This window comes from Mastigoproctus giganteus, chromosome 13 (genome assembly GCF_048544385.1).
Source record: "Mastigoproctus giganteus isolate SK-2022 chromosome 13, ASM4854438v1, whole genome shotgun sequence".
Lineage (NCBI taxonomy): Eukaryota > Metazoa > Arthropoda > Arachnida > Uropygi > Thelyphonidae > Mastigoproctus > Mastigoproctus giganteus.
The window spans coordinates 160,660,244-160,681,143 of NC_143587.1; the positions used below are offsets into that span (position 1 = coordinate 160,660,244).

At 37.2% G+C, this 20,900-nt stretch overlaps 1 protein-coding gene across 3 annotated transcripts in view; it reads left to right on the forward strand.

The window, feature by feature from the left end:
- The window catches only part of LOC150076554 (uncharacterized), a 198,790-nt gene that overhangs the window by 78,011 nt on the left and 99,879 nt on the right, over positions 1–20,900 (forward strand). For all 3 annotated transcript variants that reach the window (XM_090388182.1, XM_090388180.1, XM_090388181.1), the window contains exon 6: positions 8,622–8,677. In XM_090388182.1, the coding sequence (XP_090244308.1) occupies positions 8,622–8,677 (56 nt within the window). The remainder of the gene's footprint in view (positions 1–8,621; positions 8,678–20,900) is intronic.

The window sequence follows — 20,900 nt, forward strand, 5'->3', positions numbered from 1 at the left end:
TTAAACTTCTCTTATTCTTTTACAAATAATATATAAATATTTATTTGTAAAAGAATAAGAGAAGTTTAACTCAGTATGATACTCTCCAGAAATTAAAACAAATAAAACATTAACGCAAAATGATTACAGTAAAAAAAAATAAATTGAAAACAATTAAAAAATCAATTACAAAATAATTTTAAAAACGATATTCCTTCCTGAAGCTGACAACGCTTTTCGACCGTATGTCGTGATCACAGGAATGAAAATAACCAGGTATGTGGGAGCATGAATCTTAAATAGAGGTTATTAGTCTTTGCCATGCGTGTATGGCCGACGAACGTTAATAGAATTCTCATGAAATTTAATTTCAATGGTTTCTGCAATTAATAGTCTTGTATAATTACATTGGACACTAAGTATTTTGGCCTCGTTGAATAAAGATGTATGTTTTTCATTAATGGCATGAAAGGCTAATTCTGACACTGCTTGGTAAGATGAGTCACAATCACCGCAGGAAATAGTAGTAGTAGTAGTAGTGGCATGTGATGCAAGAAAGCATGTGTATGACCTTATGCAGCATCAGCCAAAAAAAAAAAAAAAAAAATCACACCATTCCCTCCAAATGCCTGTCCAGTTCCTCTTTAAATTTATTCAACCTATCAACTTCCACAATGACAGATGGAAGTTTGTTCCAGCAATTAACTGCCTGCTGACTAAAGGCAAATTTCCGCACATCTATTCTACATCTGTCTTTTCTTAATTTGAATTTATGCCCCCTTAGGTTCGTAATGTGAACAAGTGGAAGGATCCCATCAGAATTCAGCGTGCTCAACCCATTCAAGGCCTTATACACCTCAATCAGATCACCACGCAGGTGCCTAGCCACTGCAATTTGCAGAACTGCAATTTGCAGAACTTAAGCCTCTCTTGGTAAGAGGATCCCTTCATTCCCCTCACCAATCTTGTTGCCCTTCTCTGTACACGCTCAAGTAAATCTACATCCTTCCTAAAATGAGACCTCCAGACCTATACGCAGTACTCAAGGCGTGACCTGACCATTGCCTTATACAGAGGGATAATCACCTCCTTTTCCCTGCTAGAAAAATTCCTATATATCATTGACAAAACCCCATGACCTGCCCTGGCAGCCTGTCTGCATTGCTCAGAAAACTTCATATCTGACTGCACAATTACTCCCTGGTCTTTTTCATTTTCTACCACCTTAAGTGTAGTACCACACAGTTGGTACGTTTCTCTGGGGTTACTTCTACTCATATGCAGTACTTTGCATTTGTCAAGGTTAAACTTCAGTTGCCACTTCTTAGCCCACCTGGAGCAATATGGCCTTAGCTGCTAATGCTCCTAAAAAAAACCAAAATAACAACAAACTTAGCCCATCTGCCCAAATTGTCTAGATCCTGTTGCAGTAACACACTGCCATTACTGTCATTAACAACCCTGCCAACCTTTTTATCATCTGCAAACTTCAACATTAAGCCTGATATACCTTTATCAATATCATTGATAAAAATACAAAACAACAGTGGACCCAACACCAAACCCTGTGGGGCTCCACTAATAACATTAGTCCACAAAGAACAGCACCCATTGATTACCACCCTTTGTCTTCTCCCACTTAACCATCCTTTTATCCATTGTAGCAACTTACCCTTAATACCATTCTGCTCCAATTTGTACAATAGTCTATCATGCGCAACAGTGTCAAAAGCTTTCCTGAAATCCAAATATATATCAAAATTATTTTTTGCATCCAATTCCTTTGTAACCACATCATAATATCCTATCAGATTTGTCAGACAAGACTTTCCCTTAACAAACCCATGCTGTGTCTGAATTATTGCTGCAGTCTTGTCTAGATGATCCTGCAATGCATCTTTAACCAGTGACTCCATTATTTTACCAGGAACAGAAGTTAAACTAACTGGTCTGTAATTACTTGTATCACCCTTCGATCCCCCTTTGTGAATTGGGGATACATTTGCACATCTCCAGACCGTGGGGACCTCCTCCCCTGAGTCCAAGGATGCTCTCATAATTATGGCTAAGGTTTTGCTTAGTTGCTTTGCCGCCTCCTTTAATATAACTGGATAGATCCCATCCACCCCAGGTGCTTTTCTTATGTTTAACTTCAACAATTTCTCCTCCACTTTGCTCTCAGTTATTACAAAATCATTAAGCACCCTGCTACAATTTGATAACCTTCTGCCATTTTCAAACCTTAATAATTCCTCATGTGTCAATGTAGATGTAAAATACTCATTCATTTTGTTTGCTACCTTAGCAGGATCATCAACAGTCGAACCATCGATGCCAAGTGGACCAATCAGATTCAACCCCTTCCTTTTAGAGTTTATATAAGTAAAGAAATCCTTGCTGTTTTTCTTAGCATCTTTTGCCAAGGATTTCTCGTAATCTGCCTTCGCCTGCCTAACCTCCTTTATGACTTTTTTTTTTTTTTATGAAAACCCCAAACATGAAAGGCATCAAAACCTATAGTACTTAGTACCATGCATGGGTTGAAGGAGAAGTATGGGGGGAGAGGGATGCCGGAAACTTTGCTCTAGAGACTAAACATGGGTTTCACCACTTCAAGCCTCCAATAAGCAAAGTGGTGGTATTTCACCGGTTGATGAAAGTCATCTACCACCTGTAATCCTGATTACAGACCTGATTACAGACTAGCTTATATCTGCCGTAGGCTTCTGAGTCGCTTGATAATTTATATACATCCCATGCATTTTTCTTCTCTGTCACGAGTCTCATTAGTTCATTTGATAACCATTTAGGCCTAAACCTTGAACAATATTTCTTAATAGGTATGAAACTTTTAGTAGCATCCATGATTAATTCCTTGAATGCTTCCCACTTAGAATTTACTGTTGGTAACATCGTCAGTTTATCCCACTGTACAGAATTTAAAAACTTTCTGAGACCACTGTACTCATCTTTATGGAAGCAAAAACCCTTTCCTTTACCCCTGATGGTAATTATATCTTTAAGTAAATGTTGTGTACCAGGTCATTTATTTGTGTTGCAAAAGAGGAAAGAACTGAGCAATTGTTCAGTATTGCGTGTAATTTCTGTATTGGTTTGGCCACAATCTTAAATTCGGTATCTTTAAAGAAGAATGTGTTAAGCTGTTTGTGCCACTGTTCAATGTATGGGACAGAAATAAAATATTGTTTGATGCTTCTATTGTTGGCACATTTAACACATTCTTTAAAGATACCAAATTTAAGATTGTAGCCAGACGAATACGGAAATTACATGCTATTCTGAACAATCGCTCAGTATAGTGTAGTGTGTATAGTACATTTCTTGCGGTGATTGTGACTTGTCTTACCAAGAATCTACGCAGTTTCCTCTGAATTTTCATTTACTCATGCTCAGCATGAAAACTCGTTCAGCAGTGTCATAATTAGCCTTTCATGCCATTAATAAAAAAACATACATTTTTATTCAACTAGGTCAAAATACTTAATGTTCAATGTAATTATACAAGACTATTAATTGCAAAAACCGTCAATTAAATTAAATGAGAATTCTATTAACATTTGCTGTCCATATCTAATCTCTGATTCGTGGTCTTTTACGTGCATGTGCAAAGACTAATAATCTCTATTTAAGGTTCATGCTCACACATACTTAGAAATTTTATTCCTGTGATCACAACATATGGTCAAGCAGCTTTGTCAGCTTCAGGAAGGAAAATTGTTTTTAAAATTTACGTTAAAACCTTTTTAAATTATTTTTTGTGTTCAATTGATTTTTTTAATTGTTTTCAATTTATCTTTTTACTGTAATCATTTTGCATTAATGTTTTATTCGTTTTACTGGAGAGTATCATACGGAAGTGTTCTAGGTATCATATTGAGGTAAACTTCTCTTATTCTTTTACAAGTATTGAAATAAATGTAGAACATATTGAGCATCATAGTTCTGGTTTATATTATCAAATAAATATTTATTACAATGTGTAAGTTAACTAATGCACTGAACTTACAGTTAAATATTGGAATTTAAAATTTGGATGTATATGAAAGAGAATATGGAAAAATGTTGTCCAAATGATAATAACCCTTACATGACTTCTTTCTGATACTTCAATAAGCAAAAGTTTCTAAGGAAAGGTTTGTGTTCTGTTTCATCCTCCTCAATGCACCTGTAAATGGATTTTCTCCAAATCAAGGGTGAAGTAGTACATGAAAGCTTTTAGAAAAAGCTTTTGTGTACTACTTCACCTTCACTACCTAGAGGCTTTTAGCCAGAGGAAGGAGGACAAGAAAAGTTAACTGAAACATGTGGCTATTTGTTTACCAAATTATCTATAAAAAAAAGGTTGAATTAGCTGTTGCAATGAATATTACTTTTATATTTGCAGCTCACACAGTGAAATGTCATTTTTCCAAGTGATTCTTAATAATTTAAAACATGCCCTTCAATAAATATATCAGACGCTTCCAGGTAATTAGGTTGTTTGTGCTGTATAAGGATGTAATAGACACCAGGATTATGAGCTAAGCTGCAGAGTGCAAGTGAGCCTGCATACTTGATAAATGAAAGTGAATCTGTTATAACTGCTTAAAGCTTACTGTCTGAATTCATTTCACCAAATTCATTTCAGCTTATGAAAATGTCTGTAAAATATGAATGTCTGTGTGTCAAAAGAATTCCAAGTTTATTCAGAAAGATATATAAAACTAATCCTCACACTATTCTTCAGCAGCTATCTTAGGAGCTTGTGTAGGCAGTGGCATAGCTAGAAGGGGGCGGTCCGCCCCAGGCAGCACTTTTTGGGGGCGGCACTTTTCATGTGAGACACAATTTTATTTTTTGATGATTCTTTTATTTATTTTAACTTAGTAATTTTTATTACTTAATTAATAATTAGTTTTTAACAACTATACTTACAAGTAAAATAAATAAAATATAAATATAACAAAACTGTTACATTTCCCTATCATATTATAATTCAAATTCTTAAAAATAAAACAATAAAACATGTGGCACAGCGATTGGTTTATTGCTTATATCATGGTGGCTGCATCTCAGCAGCAGCACCGCAGTCAGTACACATTTGCGAAAATGTATTGTTTTTTTTTTTTTTTTTTTCTTCTTCTTCTAATTTTGTGTATAACTAGGGCCATGGTTATGCGCAAAATAACATTTTAGAATGTTGGAATTAAAGTTTTACTTCAAAAATAAACATAATGTTTTAATTTATTTCTCTATACGTCGTTTTGACTTTTTGTAGTATTTTTGGTGTGTATTGAGAGGTACGGCAAACTCAGGGACCGAGTGGCAAAAGCTCTAGCTACAGTACTATGTGTGTGTAGAGATTTAATTCAAGATTCTACAACTAACCATATTACAAATTTGCAAAAGTCACTTGCTTCCTTCCTCACGAGGATCAAATTATATGTTGTTGTTTGTTATTTCCACAATATCAGACCCAGAGACACATGTGACATATGTCTGATAGGAAATGCATAATAGAGCATTTTATATAAAAGAGCATGGCCCAACACAAAACATATATAGTATGGTAAAACTTGTTAATACAAACTCGATTTATACAAAGTACTCGTTTATATGAAGCACATACCATTTCCCTGTGAAAGGATAGGCTTTTCTATATAAATATATTCGTTTATTACAAAATTCGGTTAATATGTATTAAAGTTCTTTTTCACCCCATGAGAAATAAATATTGTCATTTTGTATGTTTAATACAAATCTTGTCAGAGCGATCCTATTATTGCCCCTGGCCACCTGGCTCTTTGCTTCCTGAAGGATGGCACTGACTTGTTAGAAATTAGTTTTGTGTAAACAAAAGCAGTTTATAATAGCTACAAAGCCAAGTGAACTCTGAAAAACATCTTTTTGAAGGATGAGTTGTTAAACTAACAAAAGAATAAAAAGTTTTTTTAAGTTGTTTACATGCGTTCCTTTGCTCTCCATGGGAATAAGGTCAGTTGCAATTGTTACCCCACTTCAAAGAGTCTTTTGCTATCGTATACAGCAATCTATTTTTTGTACCATTTTATCTGAGCTGATGTCTTTTTCGGAACTTGTATCTTTAAATTTAAAATTTGTGTATATTAAATCTTATCTAGCAGTGTTATGGCAACGAAACGTAGAGGGACAGAATCAAGCCTGGAAATTAAACTAAAAATTATACAAGAGGCTGATAGGATGGAAAGAAGCAAAACAGACATTGCAAAGGAATACAACATCCCTTTACCTACTTTGTCTACAATACTGAAAAACCGAAAGAGACTTGAAGAAGTGCGTGGCAGTGATGAAAAACAGGAAACAAATTCGTGGTGCAAAACACGAGGAGCTTGAAACAAAACTTTTTGAGTGGTACCAACAAATGCATGCATCTAATTTGCCAGTATCAGGTCCAATTTTCAAGAAAAGGCAAATTATCTAGCTCAGAAACATGGGCTTACCGACTTCAAATGCAGCAGTGGCTGGCTCCAAAGATTTAAAGACAGGAATAACTTGGTTTCGCGAAATGTTTGCAGTGAGTCTGGATTAGTCAACATAGAAAAGGCTACAGACTGGTTGTGTTCTGTACAGTCCATCCTTGAAAAATATGAGGCCACGGATATTTTTAATCTTGACGAGACAGGTTTATTTTTAATTTGCTGCCAAACAAAACATTTGCTGTTCAAGAAGAGTCCTGTCATGGTGGAAAATTAAGTAAACAAAGACTCACTGCTCTGTTATACTACAATTCAGATGGCAGTACAAAACTACGCCCACTTGTGATTGGTAAGTTTTCCAAGCCGAGATGTTTTAAAACAGTTAACCAACTTCTCTGTGATTATGAGGCCAATAGAAGTGCTTAGCTTACAGTTAAAATTTTTCAGTCTTGGTTATCAAAATTGGACAGAAGAATGGCTTCAGAAAAAAAAAAAAAAGGAACATTTTGATGATTCTAGATCATTGCACAGCACATTCTGTCGAGACACTTAAGTTGACAAATATACGGCTGTTATTTTTACTCCCCAATACCACCATTTTCATGCAACTACTGAATCAAGGCATTATTTATAACCTCGAGAGCATACAGAGCCTGCCTGATAAGATACTTGAAGCGCAACATAGAAGGAGGGAACAATTTGCAACCAAAATGGAATGTCGTGGATGCTATCCATAATCTTGTTATTGCTTGGGAAAGTTTGTTTGTTTGTTATTTGGTTTTTAGGAGCATTTAGCAACTAAGGACATATTGCTCTGGGGATATGCAGAGAATGTGGAAAGGTCATTCCCTGACCTTTCCGCATCCTCCGTATTTAGTGGTGATAGGCTCGAACCCCGGTCTAATCAAGAAGCATGTGCTACACACTACTGCTCCTTCCCACCTGGCTAGGGAGACACCCTTGGGTAGTATTACATCAAGTGTAATAATCAACTGCTTCAGAAAGAGTGGCTTTGGAGAGAACATCATTGAAAAATATGGTCCAGCAGACGAATGTGATGGCAACAGTGAGGAATGGAGGAATTTGAAGGAGCATATGGATTTTGTTGGCGAATTTGAAGAGTTTGTGAAGGGGGATGATGAAGTTGCTACCACTGCAATGCCAACACCAGAAGAGTTGCTGGGTACCAAACAAAACAGTGATGTTTTTGTTACAAGCGACAGCGGAAGTGAAGAAGTGTGCACGCTGAAATCTAAAAAAGATGCCCAAAATGCATTGAACATAATAGAGAATGTGTTGGCCTGCAGTAATGTTGATAAAGAAACAACTATTGCATTTTATAACGTCTGTGCTGTAGTTAAAAATGCATATAGGACAAAAACTGTGCAAACAACATTGGATTCTTTCTTTAAATTAGATTAATTTATTAAAAAGTTAATGGTTTCTATGTCTCCTTTTATATTAAGATTGTAATTCTTTTTACTGTGATACTAAAATATTGTATATATCAAAATATATACTGTACAATATTTTCATTTCCATTAATATTGCTTTTCTCTTAGTTTATCTTACAAATAAAATAAAATCTTTAAAAAATATGTTATTCCTATTACTGTATTGTTAGACAAGGCTTTTGTTTTTATTTTATTGTATTTTTATTATTTTATTTTATTATTTTTGATATTATTATTATTTATTATTATTCTTAAATATACAGTATGTACTCCAAAAAAAAAAAAAAACAGTAAAATTTTATCACTTTTGGGGTACCTCGTTATTACGAAATGTGAAAATTTAGGTCCCTTGAACTTTGTATTAACAAGATTCTACTGTATAATGTTGGTAATTCATCACCTTCTTAATTCATCTCACTGCTTGTCTGTTTTTTTCCAAGTCCTGACTGCCTTTCCATTGGATGCAACATCATAACTTTCTAATCCTTTTAATTCCTCGTGCCAGTAAATTCTTTACAATTTTCAGGGTCTGAATGGTGATAACTGTTGAGATTATACTGTAATGTGGGTTTCTTTCCATAGGAAATTCTGTATGCTTGCTTGCACACTTTTGCTTAGCTCATCATTTCACTGCCTGTGATCAAATGAACATTGTATACTCTTGCATGTATTTAATTTCAACATACTAACTTTTAATAGTAAATAATAGTCATGCAAATTTTGTATTCCTTAGCCAAAGCATTACTGTATGAATAGAAAGATAACTTACAACTCCTCTATACCAACATAGTAAGTAAAGTTTTGTTATTTTCTCACAAACTATAATGTATAGTTAAGTTTTCAAATAATCACAGGTAACAGCTATGGAAAATCTCATGTTCATAATGTTTTGACCAGCTAATTACATTTACCTCAAGAGGTAAGTGCAGAAATGCAGTAATTTAATTGTTTATTGATTGTGGTTTTGTGTTTATCCTCTTCATGTTCTATGGGGGAAAAACAAACCATATTTTGCTTTCCTACTTGTTTTCGAACAAAGTGAATTGAGATTTTCTAGACAATGAGATATTTGTAAAGATGACAATTTACATCAAGGGATAAAATGCAATGATTTCAATTTTTTACTGACTGTGGTATTAAATGAAGGGTATTAAACATTTTATCAATTTATTAAACATTCTACCTGGTCCTTGAGGTTGTCACAGACATTCTCTTGGATATGCCAAGACAAGCTGTACTTCCTACCTGGGAGTCCAAAAGGCTGACGGAACTGATATTCGGGTGACACTCAAGTTAAGTGGACCCAATTTCAGCGAAGTCCGGATGGTCTGTGACAGCCAAATCCTCTGCTTGCACTGTCATGATGGTGGGACTGTTAGTAATGCTGGGTATAACCTCCATGCACAAGCATACGGTGGGTGACCACCCAGGTGTCAACCAACATAATCAAGGGGTCGATGTGTGGCGCCCACACCACATGGAGGAATGCCACCTCCCTCTGTGTTACTAGGTGGTAAATGACTCTCATCAACCAGTGCAATACCACCATTTTGCTTATTGGAGGCTTGAAGTGGTGGAACCCGTGTTTAGTATCCAGAGCTAAGTTCCGTTCATCCCTTCCACATCTCTTCCATCATGGTCAGATCCATTCTTCCTTACATTTTAAGGGTACAGCTCTAAAAATGATGTTACCAACAGCAAATTCAAAATGGAAGCATTCAAAGAACTTATCTTGGAAGCTACTAGGCTTTACATACCAACTAAGAAATATTGTTCAAGGTTTAGGCCTAAATGGATGTCAGATGAACTAATGAGACATATGGCAGAGAAGAAAAATGCATGGGATACATACAAATTAACACGTGACACAGAAGCCTATGATAGATACATGTTTATCTGTAACCAAGTTACAAAGGAGGTTAGGCAGGCGAAGGCAGATTACAAGAAATCTGTGGCAAGGGATGCAAAGAAAAACAGCAAAGAGTTCTTTACTTATGTAAATTCTAGAAGGAAGGGGATGAATCAGATTGGTCCACTTGATATCGATGGGTCAACTGTTGATGATCCTGCTCAGGTAGCTAACAAACTAAATGAATATTTTGCATCGACATTCACACATGAGGAATTATTCAGTGAGGGGAATGCCAGAGGTGTATTCAACTCTGGCAATAAACTGAAGAATCTTGTAATAACTGAGAGTAAAGTGGAGGAGAAATTGTTGAAGATAAACACAAGAAAGGCACCTGGGATGGATGGGATCTATCCAGTTATATTAAAGGAGGCAGCAAAGGAAGTAAGTAAACCCTTAGCCATAATTATGAGAGCTTCCTTGGACTCAGGAGAGGTACCCATGGACTGGAGATGTGCAAATGTGACCCCAATTCACAAAGGAGGATCAAAGGCTGACACAAGTAATTAGAGACCTGTGAGTTTAACTTCTGTTCCTGGAAAATTAATGGAGGCACTGGTTAAGGAAACACTGCAGGTTCATCTAGACAAGACTTCAGTTATAGCTCGGACACAGCATGGTTTTTAATAATTATATACCTGTGAGTTTAACTTCTGTTCCCGGAAAATTAATGGAGGCACTGGTTAAGGAAGCACTGCAGGATCATCTAGACAAGACTTCAGTTATAGCTCGGACACAGCATGGTTAAGGGGAAGTCTTGCCTGACCAATTTTAATTGGATAGCATGATGCAGTCACAAACGAACTGGATTCAGGGAATAACTTTGATATTATATACTTGGATCTTAGAAAGGCTTTTGATACTGTTGCACATGGAAGACTGCTGCACAAATTGGAGCAGTGTGGCATTGGAGGCAAATTACTGCTATGGTTAAAGGGGTGGTTGAGGGAAAGAAGACAGAGAGTGGTAATCAATGGACACTGCTCATCGTGGACTAATGTTATCAATGGAGTCCCTCAGGGTTCAGTGTTGGATCCATTATTGTTTTCTGTATTTATAAATGATATTGATAATGGTATATCACGCTTAATGTCCAAGTTTGCAGACAATATGAAGGTTGGCAGGGTTGTCAAGGTTGTCAAGGACACTACTGACACTATGCTGCTGCAACAGGACTTGGAAAGGTTGAGCAGATGGGCTGAGAGGTGTCAAATGCAGTTTAACATTGACAAATGTAAAGTACTACATATGGGAAACAGCAACCCCAGAGCAACGTATCAACTCGGTGGTACTACATTGACAGTATGGTAGAGAATGAAAAGGACCTGGGGGTAATTGTGCAAGCAGATATGGAGTTTTCTGAGCAGTGCAGATGGGCTGCAAGAGTAGCTCATGGTATATTGTCCAAGATATATAGGAATTTTTCTAGCAGGTATAAGGAGGTGATTATTCCCTTGTATAAGGCAATGGTCAAGCCACACCTAGAGTACTGTATACAGGTCTGGAGGCCTCATTTCATGAAGGATGTAGAGCTGCTAGAACGAGTACAGAGAAGGGCAACAAGATTAGTGAAAGAAAGGCTTAAGTTTTGCCAATTACAGTGTCTGGAGACTAGGCACCAGTGAGGTGATCTGATAGAGGTGTATTAAGCCTTGAATGGTTTGAGCATGCTGATGGGATTCTTCCTCTTGCTCAGAATAATCACCTGAGAGGGCATATATTCAAATTGAGGAAAGACAGATGTAGGATAGACGTGCAGAAATTTGCCTTTAGCCAGTGGGTGGTTGGTTGTTGGAACAGACTTCCATCCCTTGTCGTGGACGTTGCCTAAATAAGTTTAAGGCTCAGCTGGACAGGTATTTCGAACGAACAGAGGGGTGAAGTGAAGTGGTTTTTTTTTCTTTTTCTTTTTGGCTGATGCTGCATAAGCTTGCTTTCTTGCATCAAATGCTTCTACTAAAACTAATGCTAATTCTAAAACGGCGTTCGCAGGCCAGCCGCTAGTTAGTACACCGGACCAAACCTATTTGTAACTCTCTAGGAGGCTTCTGGATCAGCTAGTGTATAATCTTGCAACCTCTACTCTGCTAGATAGTGACTGGAGGGAGTCTGATTAGTGTGGGGGAGAGGCATTGTCGAAGCCACGTTATGTCAAGGATTTGAGTCTTACCATGTGTACGCCCTATCCAAAAATTTCATTACTTCATACAGCATGTCCCACCCACTTTTTCTTTCTATTGAATACACCACGAATTGTCAAACTAATAGAGTAAGCTTATCTGCGAATGTATCTAAACCTCCCAAACACTTCCTAATTTATTTCACAAATATACGTGGTCTCAATTCTAATCTCAACGATGTCCTTTTCCACTTGCAGTCTGCCAAACCCCATGTACTTTTTCTGACAGAATCTCAGTTATTGGTTGATTCAACTACTGCTCATCTCAGTTCCCCAAATTATTCGCTGTGTGATTCCTTTCGCCTCAAAGTGGTACTTGTGCATATGTCCATTCCGATATTCCCTGTCAGAGACCTGGCAATTTGGAATCTCCTCTTTTCAGTCTTCTCTGGCTTAAAATCTCTCTACCTCATTATGTCAAATTCATCTGTTGTCTCTACAGTTCTCTCAACTCCACTTGGAAGTCAAAGAGCTTCACTTGGAGAGGAAGTCAAAGAGCCCACTTTTAGCTCTTTGACTTCCTCTCTTTGCAACTTGACTTTCTCCAGTCCAACTTTCCTAACAGTGAGATAATTTTCCTTGGCGATTTTAATGTTCAGAACTCCAGCTGGCTTCTGTTTTCTAGTCACACCGATCCAGCTGGTCGAGATGGTGAAGCTTTTGCAATTACTAATGACCTTGCACAGATTGTTCATTTATCTGCAAGAATACCAGACAATCCTAATCATACAGCCAACACGCTTGATCTTTTTTTCACAAACAACCTTTCTAAGTACACGGTCGAAGTGAGTGGTCCTTTAGGCACCTCAGATTACAACTTGGTGATTGTTTCTTCTCCAATGCAGCCTTTATCTCATGGCTATTCCCATCCTCATATTGTTTGGCATTACAAGAATGCAAAATGGGATGACCTGTGAGACTTCTTTTCTTCTTTTCCTTGGTCGGATTACTGTTTCAAAACTTCTGATGTCAACGTTTGCTCAGATCGTGTCAGTGAAATTATTCTTGCAGGAATGGAATCCTTCATCCCGCACTCCACTTTAAAATTTCATCCTTTATCTAAACCTTGGTTTTCCAATAAATGTACTAAGGCTGTTCAAAAGAAGAATGTTGCATATCGTAATTGGCTTGTTTTTAATGCTTCAGTTTCATTTTCTGCCTACACCAAAGCTCACAACAATTGTAAAGCAGTTATTAATCAATCCAAACTAGAGTTTGAACAGGCTAAAAGTAGAAAACTTGCTTCTTGCCCTAATGGTAGCCGAGCATTCTGGTCTCTTGCCAAAGCTATTGGCCGCAACTTTTGCCCATCTCTGCTCCCACCTCTGTCCAAACCAGATGGTTCTGTTGTCACTTCAGCCAAGGATAAAGCTGACCTGCTAGCATCCCTTTTTGCTTCCGACTCATGTATTAATGATCTTGGAAAAATACCTCCCACCATTCCCAACACTTTCCATTCAATTCCTCCTGTGGTCTTACGTCAAAAGGATGTTAGAAGAATTTTGACGAATCTTGATGCTAAGAAAGCTCCAGGTCCCGATGTTATTTCTCCACTTGTTCTCAAAACCTGTGCTCCTGAACTTAATCCTTAATTCTTTGCCACCTTTTTTCACTTTCTTATTCCAAAGGTGTTTTTCCTTCTGCTTGGAAATTTGTTCATATCCAGTCTGTTCCTATAAAGGGTGACAAATCCCTCCTATCCAGTTATCGTCCCATTGCAATTACTTCTACTCTTTCTAAAATAATGGAGAAATCAATTAACCGCCAACTCTTAAACTACCTAGAAACTTTCCATCTGATCAACGATAGCCAGCATGGATTCCGTCAGTGTCGATCCACTGGTGATATTCTGGCTTATGTTACCCATTTATGGACAAATTCAATGGAAAAGTTCGGTGAAACATAAGCAGTTGCTCTAGACATCTCAAAGGCTTTCGATCGTGTTTGGCATAAAAGTCTTGTAAACAAGCTTCCATCTTATGGTTTGCCAACTGTTTTTTGTAATTGGTTATCCAGTTTTCTCTCTGATTGCTCACTCAGGGTGATGGTAGATGGCTCTCTGTCTTCTAACTTCTCCACTAATGCCAGTGTCCACCAAGGTTCAGTTCTTTCCCCCACTCTTTTCCTCTTGTATATTAATGACCTTCCATTGACTGGAAATTCTATCCATAGTTTTGCCGATGATAGCACATTGCATTCTGCTTTCCATTTTGAGAAACCTTGCCCTGCTCAATCAGCTTCAACTTCTCGAAAATCTGCTAACGATTCCTTAAATGCTGATCTCCAGTGGGGCAAAGACAATGTAGTTGATTTCAATCCTTCAAAAACTCAGTCTTGTCTTATATCTCGCAAAAAGGATTCTTCTGCTCCTATGCTTATCTTTGGTGATACTCCGATTTCTAGGAAAATGATATATCTCTTATGGGGATTACCCTAACTTCTAATCTCTCTTGTCACAAGCACATTACAAATATTGCTTTCTCTGCATCTAAAAAACTTGGTTTTCTCTTTCGCTCTCGGCATTGCTTTTTTTCCAAACAGCTGTTCACTCTGTACAAATCGCAAATCTGCCCTCGAATGGAATATTGTTCCAACATCTGGGGTGTTGCCCCCAAAACCTCTCTCAGACTTCTTGATTCCGTTCAGAAGAGGGCAGTTAGGTTAATTAATGATTCATCTCTAACAGAATCTCTCCACTCACTGTCTCATAGACATACTGTTTCTGCTGCATGCCTCTTCTACAGATATTTCCGTGGGCACTGTTCTTCTGAATTGGCTTCTGTAATTCCCGCTCTCTCTCTTTCAAAACAGTCCGAACAAATGCTGCCACCAGCCAACTTCCATTTACTGTCCAACTTCTAACTCAGAGAACCAACTTCTTCTTCATCTTCTGGAAAAACTTTCCTTCATACGTATTTCCTGAAAATTACAGTCTACGGAAATTTAAGTCCAATGCAACAAATAACTTCTTTCGTCTTCAACCTCTAACCCAAGCATGGTACTAAGTACTATAGGTTCTAATATCTCTCGTGTTTGGGGTTTACATTAAAAAAAAAAAAAAAATAGCAGCAAAATCTCTCTCTCACCTTTCTAACCTCGTCTCAATATTTAATATCTCCAAAATGGCTGAGGCAGCCATTAGCAGCCTTCCGTTGATCAACATCTCTGGGACTGACACAACTCCTATTTTTATATTTACTTTTAATTTACTTGCCTGCATACTGGAATAACTACTCCATCTATCCTGTAAATAAAATTCCTAATCCTGTTCAGCTCAAATATTGGAGAACTATTTACATCTCATCTTCCCTGTTAAAACTTCTTCAGAAAATTCCCAGCTTAACCTCTCAGATCTTGTCCTTCAACTCTGATCGGGTTCACTATGGTAAAAAAGCATCTCTACAATTCTAAATTTACTTTCGACTACTCTTCTTGCTACTCAAGCACTCAACTAATACAACTAATGCCCAGTTGTATTAGTCTATCTTGTTGTCTCTGCTGCCTTTGCTGCAGAGACAACAAGATAGACTTTGACAAAGTTTGAATTCCCAAACTTTGTCATTTCCTGCATGACTACTATTCCATCTCTCCTTTATTCAAAACTCCATATTTAACAGGAAACTAATTCTTTGCTCTGAGAAAATAACCTTGGACAAAAACCATATCAGCAGATAGTGTACCCTGCTTTTCTCTTCTTTAATCCCCCTTGCTCTAAATGACGTTATTATTTAGAGCAAGACTGAAAAAAAAAAAAAAAAAGAAAGAAGTTAGTTACAAAGGATTTATCTAAACAATGATTTATGAAAATCATTATCTGTCCTGGCTCTTCAATGGAATGCAAGATAGATCTAATTTCTTTCTTTCTTTTTTTTTTTTTTTTCAGTTTTGCTCTAAATAATAAGTCCACTCATCTCTCAATAACTAGGAAATCATTTTACTTCAGTTTTTTCTCCTGTCATTGGCAACACTGTAATTCAAAAGGTTCCCATAGATAAAGATCTTAGTATATATTTTGATTCTAAACTTACTTTTAAAACTCACCTTCAGAATGCTAAAATTTAATCCTTTAATTGCACTTGGAGTCTGAAGCAAAATCTAATTCGTATTTTCGTATTTGAACTACATAAACTCACCTGCATCTAGTCAGTCTTATTGGTGCTGTTATTTGGTTGCTGCTACTGCTGCGAAATCCAACCATTCTCTTCTCCTATATGCAGAATATCTCATTCAAAAATGGGCAAGTGCTAAGGCCAGTAAATTGTTTACCTGATTCAGAATGACTCTTAACGATACTTCTATTTTCAAATTAATTCTTATTGGTTTTCTGAAGACCTTCTGTAATATATATTTCAGTTCTTCCACTTCCATATATCTGAGATAAAATTTGTGTCAAAGTTCCTCAGAAAAATACTAGCTACAGTGTTCTCTATATTTATTATAGAACAGAACCAAAACATTAGATATTTTTTGTATATACCCAACTGCGATGTAGGTAAATGATTATAAAATAGATGTGTGCTTGTTTATTTGTTTGCTAATGATAGTCTGTCACTCTAGTACTGTTACCAGCATTCTTCATCTATAAGAGTAGGAGACCAGCAGAATTACTTAACAAGTAGAGGTCAATGATGAAAAAAAGCCAGGAGTTTGGGTTGAATTTCAAAGTGTCTGCAGTTCTTCCCAGACACAGTAGGAGGGAGTATATGATGACAGCCTTGTCGATCAATTCAGCTCTGGAGAGATTGTGCAGTGCTCAAAGGGTAGAATTTTTCTCAGCCTGGTCTGTGCTTATTAACAGGAGAGACTGCTTCTATACAGGGATGGGATACACTTATATAGAAAGGGTGCAAGAATATTTGCTGATGCTATTGAGGCAGTGTTAGGTGAGTCGGAAAACTGTTACCTTGGGGGGGGGGGGATACAAGGACTAATAGATTAACAGTGGCTGCTAGCAGAGGTGAAAGTGATTCTTGCACTGCGTCTATTGAAATGCAATTGACCAGTAACCTGGTAAGCAAAGCAATGGGGATTTCCAGGACAGTTGAGAGTCATAGTGGAACAAGTAAATACATGGGCTGTGTTAGGATAACTAAGAGTAGAAACAGGTGCATGTATACTTGCATGTACACCAGTGCTAGGAGTATAGTTAATAAATTTGACGAGCTTGAAGTGCTAGTCAAGACATCAAAGACAGATATTGTTGGGATATCAGAGATGTGGTGTCACACAGACATAAGCAGTGCAGAATTGGAATTTGGGGAGTATAATGTGTACAGGAAGGATAGACAGGACAGGAAGAGAGGAGGGGTTATGCTGTTAGTTAAGAAACACGTAAAATCTAAGGAGATGCATCCAATTGATGTTGGTGGACAATACAATGTTGAGACTTTTTGGGGGGACATAAGCACTGGGAATGGAAAAATGAGAGGTGGTGTGTATTATAGGCCTAATGAATCTGATGAGTATAATGAGCAATTGTGCACAGAAATAGAGTGGGCCAGTAAATCAATGTCTTATAATGGGGAAATTTTAATTTCCCATAGAATGGAATTTATGGTTTGGTCACTTGCACACTAGCAAGGCTTTTGTGGATTTATTGGATGATTGTTTTCTATAGCAGCATGTTTGGGAGTCAACTAGAGGGATCAATACTCTTGATCTGATTATCAGTAGTGATTCTTCGTGCATTAACAATCTGCAGATAAAGGAACCACTAGGTGGCAGTAGTCACAGTGTGTTGAAGTGGGATTTATTTAAAGGGGTGACTGCCATTAGGGGTAAAGGAAGGGTTATTGCTTCCGTAAAGGCGACTACGATGGACTGAGACAGTATTTAAATTCTATACAGTGGGACCAACTTTTGATGTTACCAACAGCAAATTCAAAATGGAAAGCATTCAAAGAATTAATCTTGGAAGCTACTCGGTTTTTCATACCAACTAAGAAATATTGTTCAAGATTTAGGCCTAAATGAATGTCAGATGAACTAATTAGACATGTGGCAGAGAAGAAAAATGCATGGGATACATATAAATTAACAGGTGACACAGAAGCCTGTAATAGATATAAGCTGATCTGTAACAAAGTCACAAAGGAGGTTAGGCAGGCAGAGGCAGATTGCGAGAAATCTTTGGCAAAGGATGCAAAGAAAAACAGAAAAGAGTTCTTTACTTATGTTAACTCTAGAAGGAAGGGGATGAATCAAATTGGTCCACATCATATCTAGGGTTCAACTGTTGATGATTCTGCTCAAGTAGCTAACAAACTAAATGAATATTTTGCATCTACATTCACACATGAGGAGTTATTCAGGGAAGGGCTTAAGTTTTGCAAATTACAGTGTCTGGAGACTAGGCACCAGCGAGGTGATCTGATAGAGGTGTATAAAGCCTTAAATGGTTTAAGCATGCTCAATGCTGATGGGATTCTTGATCTAGCTCAGAAAAGTCACCTGAGAGGGCATAAATTCAAATTGAGGAAAGACAGATGTAGGATAGACGTGCGGAAAGTTGCCTTTAGCCAGCGGGTGGTTGGTTGGTGAAACAGACTTCCATCCCTTGTGGTGGAGGTTGATAGCCTAAATAAGTTTAAGGCTCAGCTGGACAGGTATTTTGAACGAACAGAGGGGGTGAAGTGGAAGTGGGTTTTTTTTTTTTGGCTGATGCTGCATAAGCTTGCTTTCTTGCATCAAATGCCTCTGCTAATGCTAAAGGGAATGCCAGAGGTGTATTGAACTCTGGCAGTAAGCTAGATAATCTTGTAATAACTGAGAGTAAAGTGGAGGAGAAATTGTTGAAGATACACATTAGAAAGGCACCTGGGGTGGGTGGAATCTATCCAGTTATATTAAAGGAGGCAACAAAGTAAGCAAGCAAACCCTTAGCCATAATTATGAGAGCTTCTTTGGACTCAGAGGGACCCATGGATTGAAGATGTGCAAATGTGACACCAATCCACAAAGGAGGATCAAAGGGGAACACAGTTAATTAGAGACCTGTTAGTTTAACTTCTGTTCCAGGGAAATTAATGGAGTCACTGGTTAAAGAAGCATTACAGGATCATCTAGACAAGACTTCAGTTATAGCTCGGACACAGCATGGGTTTTTTAAAGGGAAGTCTTTTCTGACCAATTTGATTGGATAGTATGATGTAGTCACAAAGGAACTAATGGAAAGAATAATTTTGATGTCATATATTTGGATCTTAGAAAGGCTTTTGATACTGTTGCACATGGAAAACTGCTGCACAAATTGGAGCAGTGTGGCATTGGAGGAAAATTGCTGCTATGGATAAAGGGATGGTTGAGTGGGGGAAGACAGAGAGTGGTGATCAATGGACACTTCTCTTCGTGGACTAATCCCAGAGTAACGTATCAACTGTGTAGTACTGGATTGAGTGTTAGAGAGTGAAAAGGACCTGGGGTTAATTGTGCAGGCAGATATAAAGTTTTCTGAGCAGTGCAGACAGTCTGTAAGCTCTTGGTGTCTTGTCAATAATACACAGGAATTTCTCTACCCTTGGATAGAGAAATAAGGTGATTATCCCCTTGTATAAGGGAAAGGCAAGACTTTCCCTTAACAAAACCATGCTGTGTCCGAGCTATAACTGAAGTGTTGTCTAGTTGATCCTGCAGTGCTTCTTTAACCAGTGCCTCCATTAATTTTCCTAGAACAGAAGTTAAACTCACAGTCTATAATTACTTGTGTCAGCCTTTGATCCTCCTTTGTGAATTGGGTTCACATTTGCACATCTCCAGTCTATGGGTACCTCCCCTGAGTCCAAAGAAGCTCTCATAATTATGGCTAAGGGTTTGCTTACTTCCTTTGCTGCCTCCTTTAATATAACTGGATAGATCCCATCCACCCTGGGTGCCTCTTTTTTTATGTTTATCCTCAACAGTTCATAAACATCAGTGGATTCCTTTTGTTCTTTATAACCAGATTTTTATAGATGTTGCTCCAAATTCTTAGCTTCAAGCATTCCAAAAGCATTCCGGCTTTCCAAAAGATGGAAAACCTCCCTCATCCGAAATAAGTCCCATATCCCTAACTAGCTGTCTCTGCAAGCTTAGAGCCAGATTAATGTGATACTTAGAAAAGAAAAAGAAAAAATTACTACTTTAGATGCAAGAGTTCAATATTAGACTACTTCATTAGAATTTAAATAGGCATATGAGATGCCGTTATTAAATGTAAACATCTAATATCTTAAAAACTTCCTATCAAGACACTTCCCAGGTCCATGTAAAATCCCCCCCCCCCTCTTGCAATGCTTGAGAACGAGAGTAGCCTTGTGCAGGCAAAGTTTTTTTACTGCTCCTGGAATAGAGAGGTTTTTCTGTTTTTTAGCTTAAATTGGCATATTAACTTATTTTCTAGAGTAGCTTTATATTCCTAGTTACGATACCTAGTTTAAAGTTTAACTTAGATATAGATTTTATAGGTATTACTTAGTGTCGGTAAGTGTATCAAATCCACGTGTTACAAGTTGCAGCTCCGCTGAACGAGAAGTTTTTTAGCCATATTTAGCCACTTTATTGACAATTGTTATCTCAAATAATTTTCTATAAGTAGCTTATAGATCTAGTCAGGATCCTTAGTTTATTCTGAATTGAGACAGCGAGATTTGGAAGTTAATTAATACTTGTGTCCGTAGATTTATCATTCGTAACTTGCCGCCATTGTTATACGATACGTTATATACTGAACTAGATAGCTTAAGCTTAGTATAGTATATAATATAATATTGTCAATTAATCAGTAAAATCTGTTAATCTTCATTGTCAATTAAATTGTACTTTTTAACTAAATACATATAATGACTTAGATTACAAACGTAACATAATTAATTAATACATAACTTCATATGGAATTATATAAACAGAACTCGTAGATAATACTTGATACTGAAAAATATATATAGCAT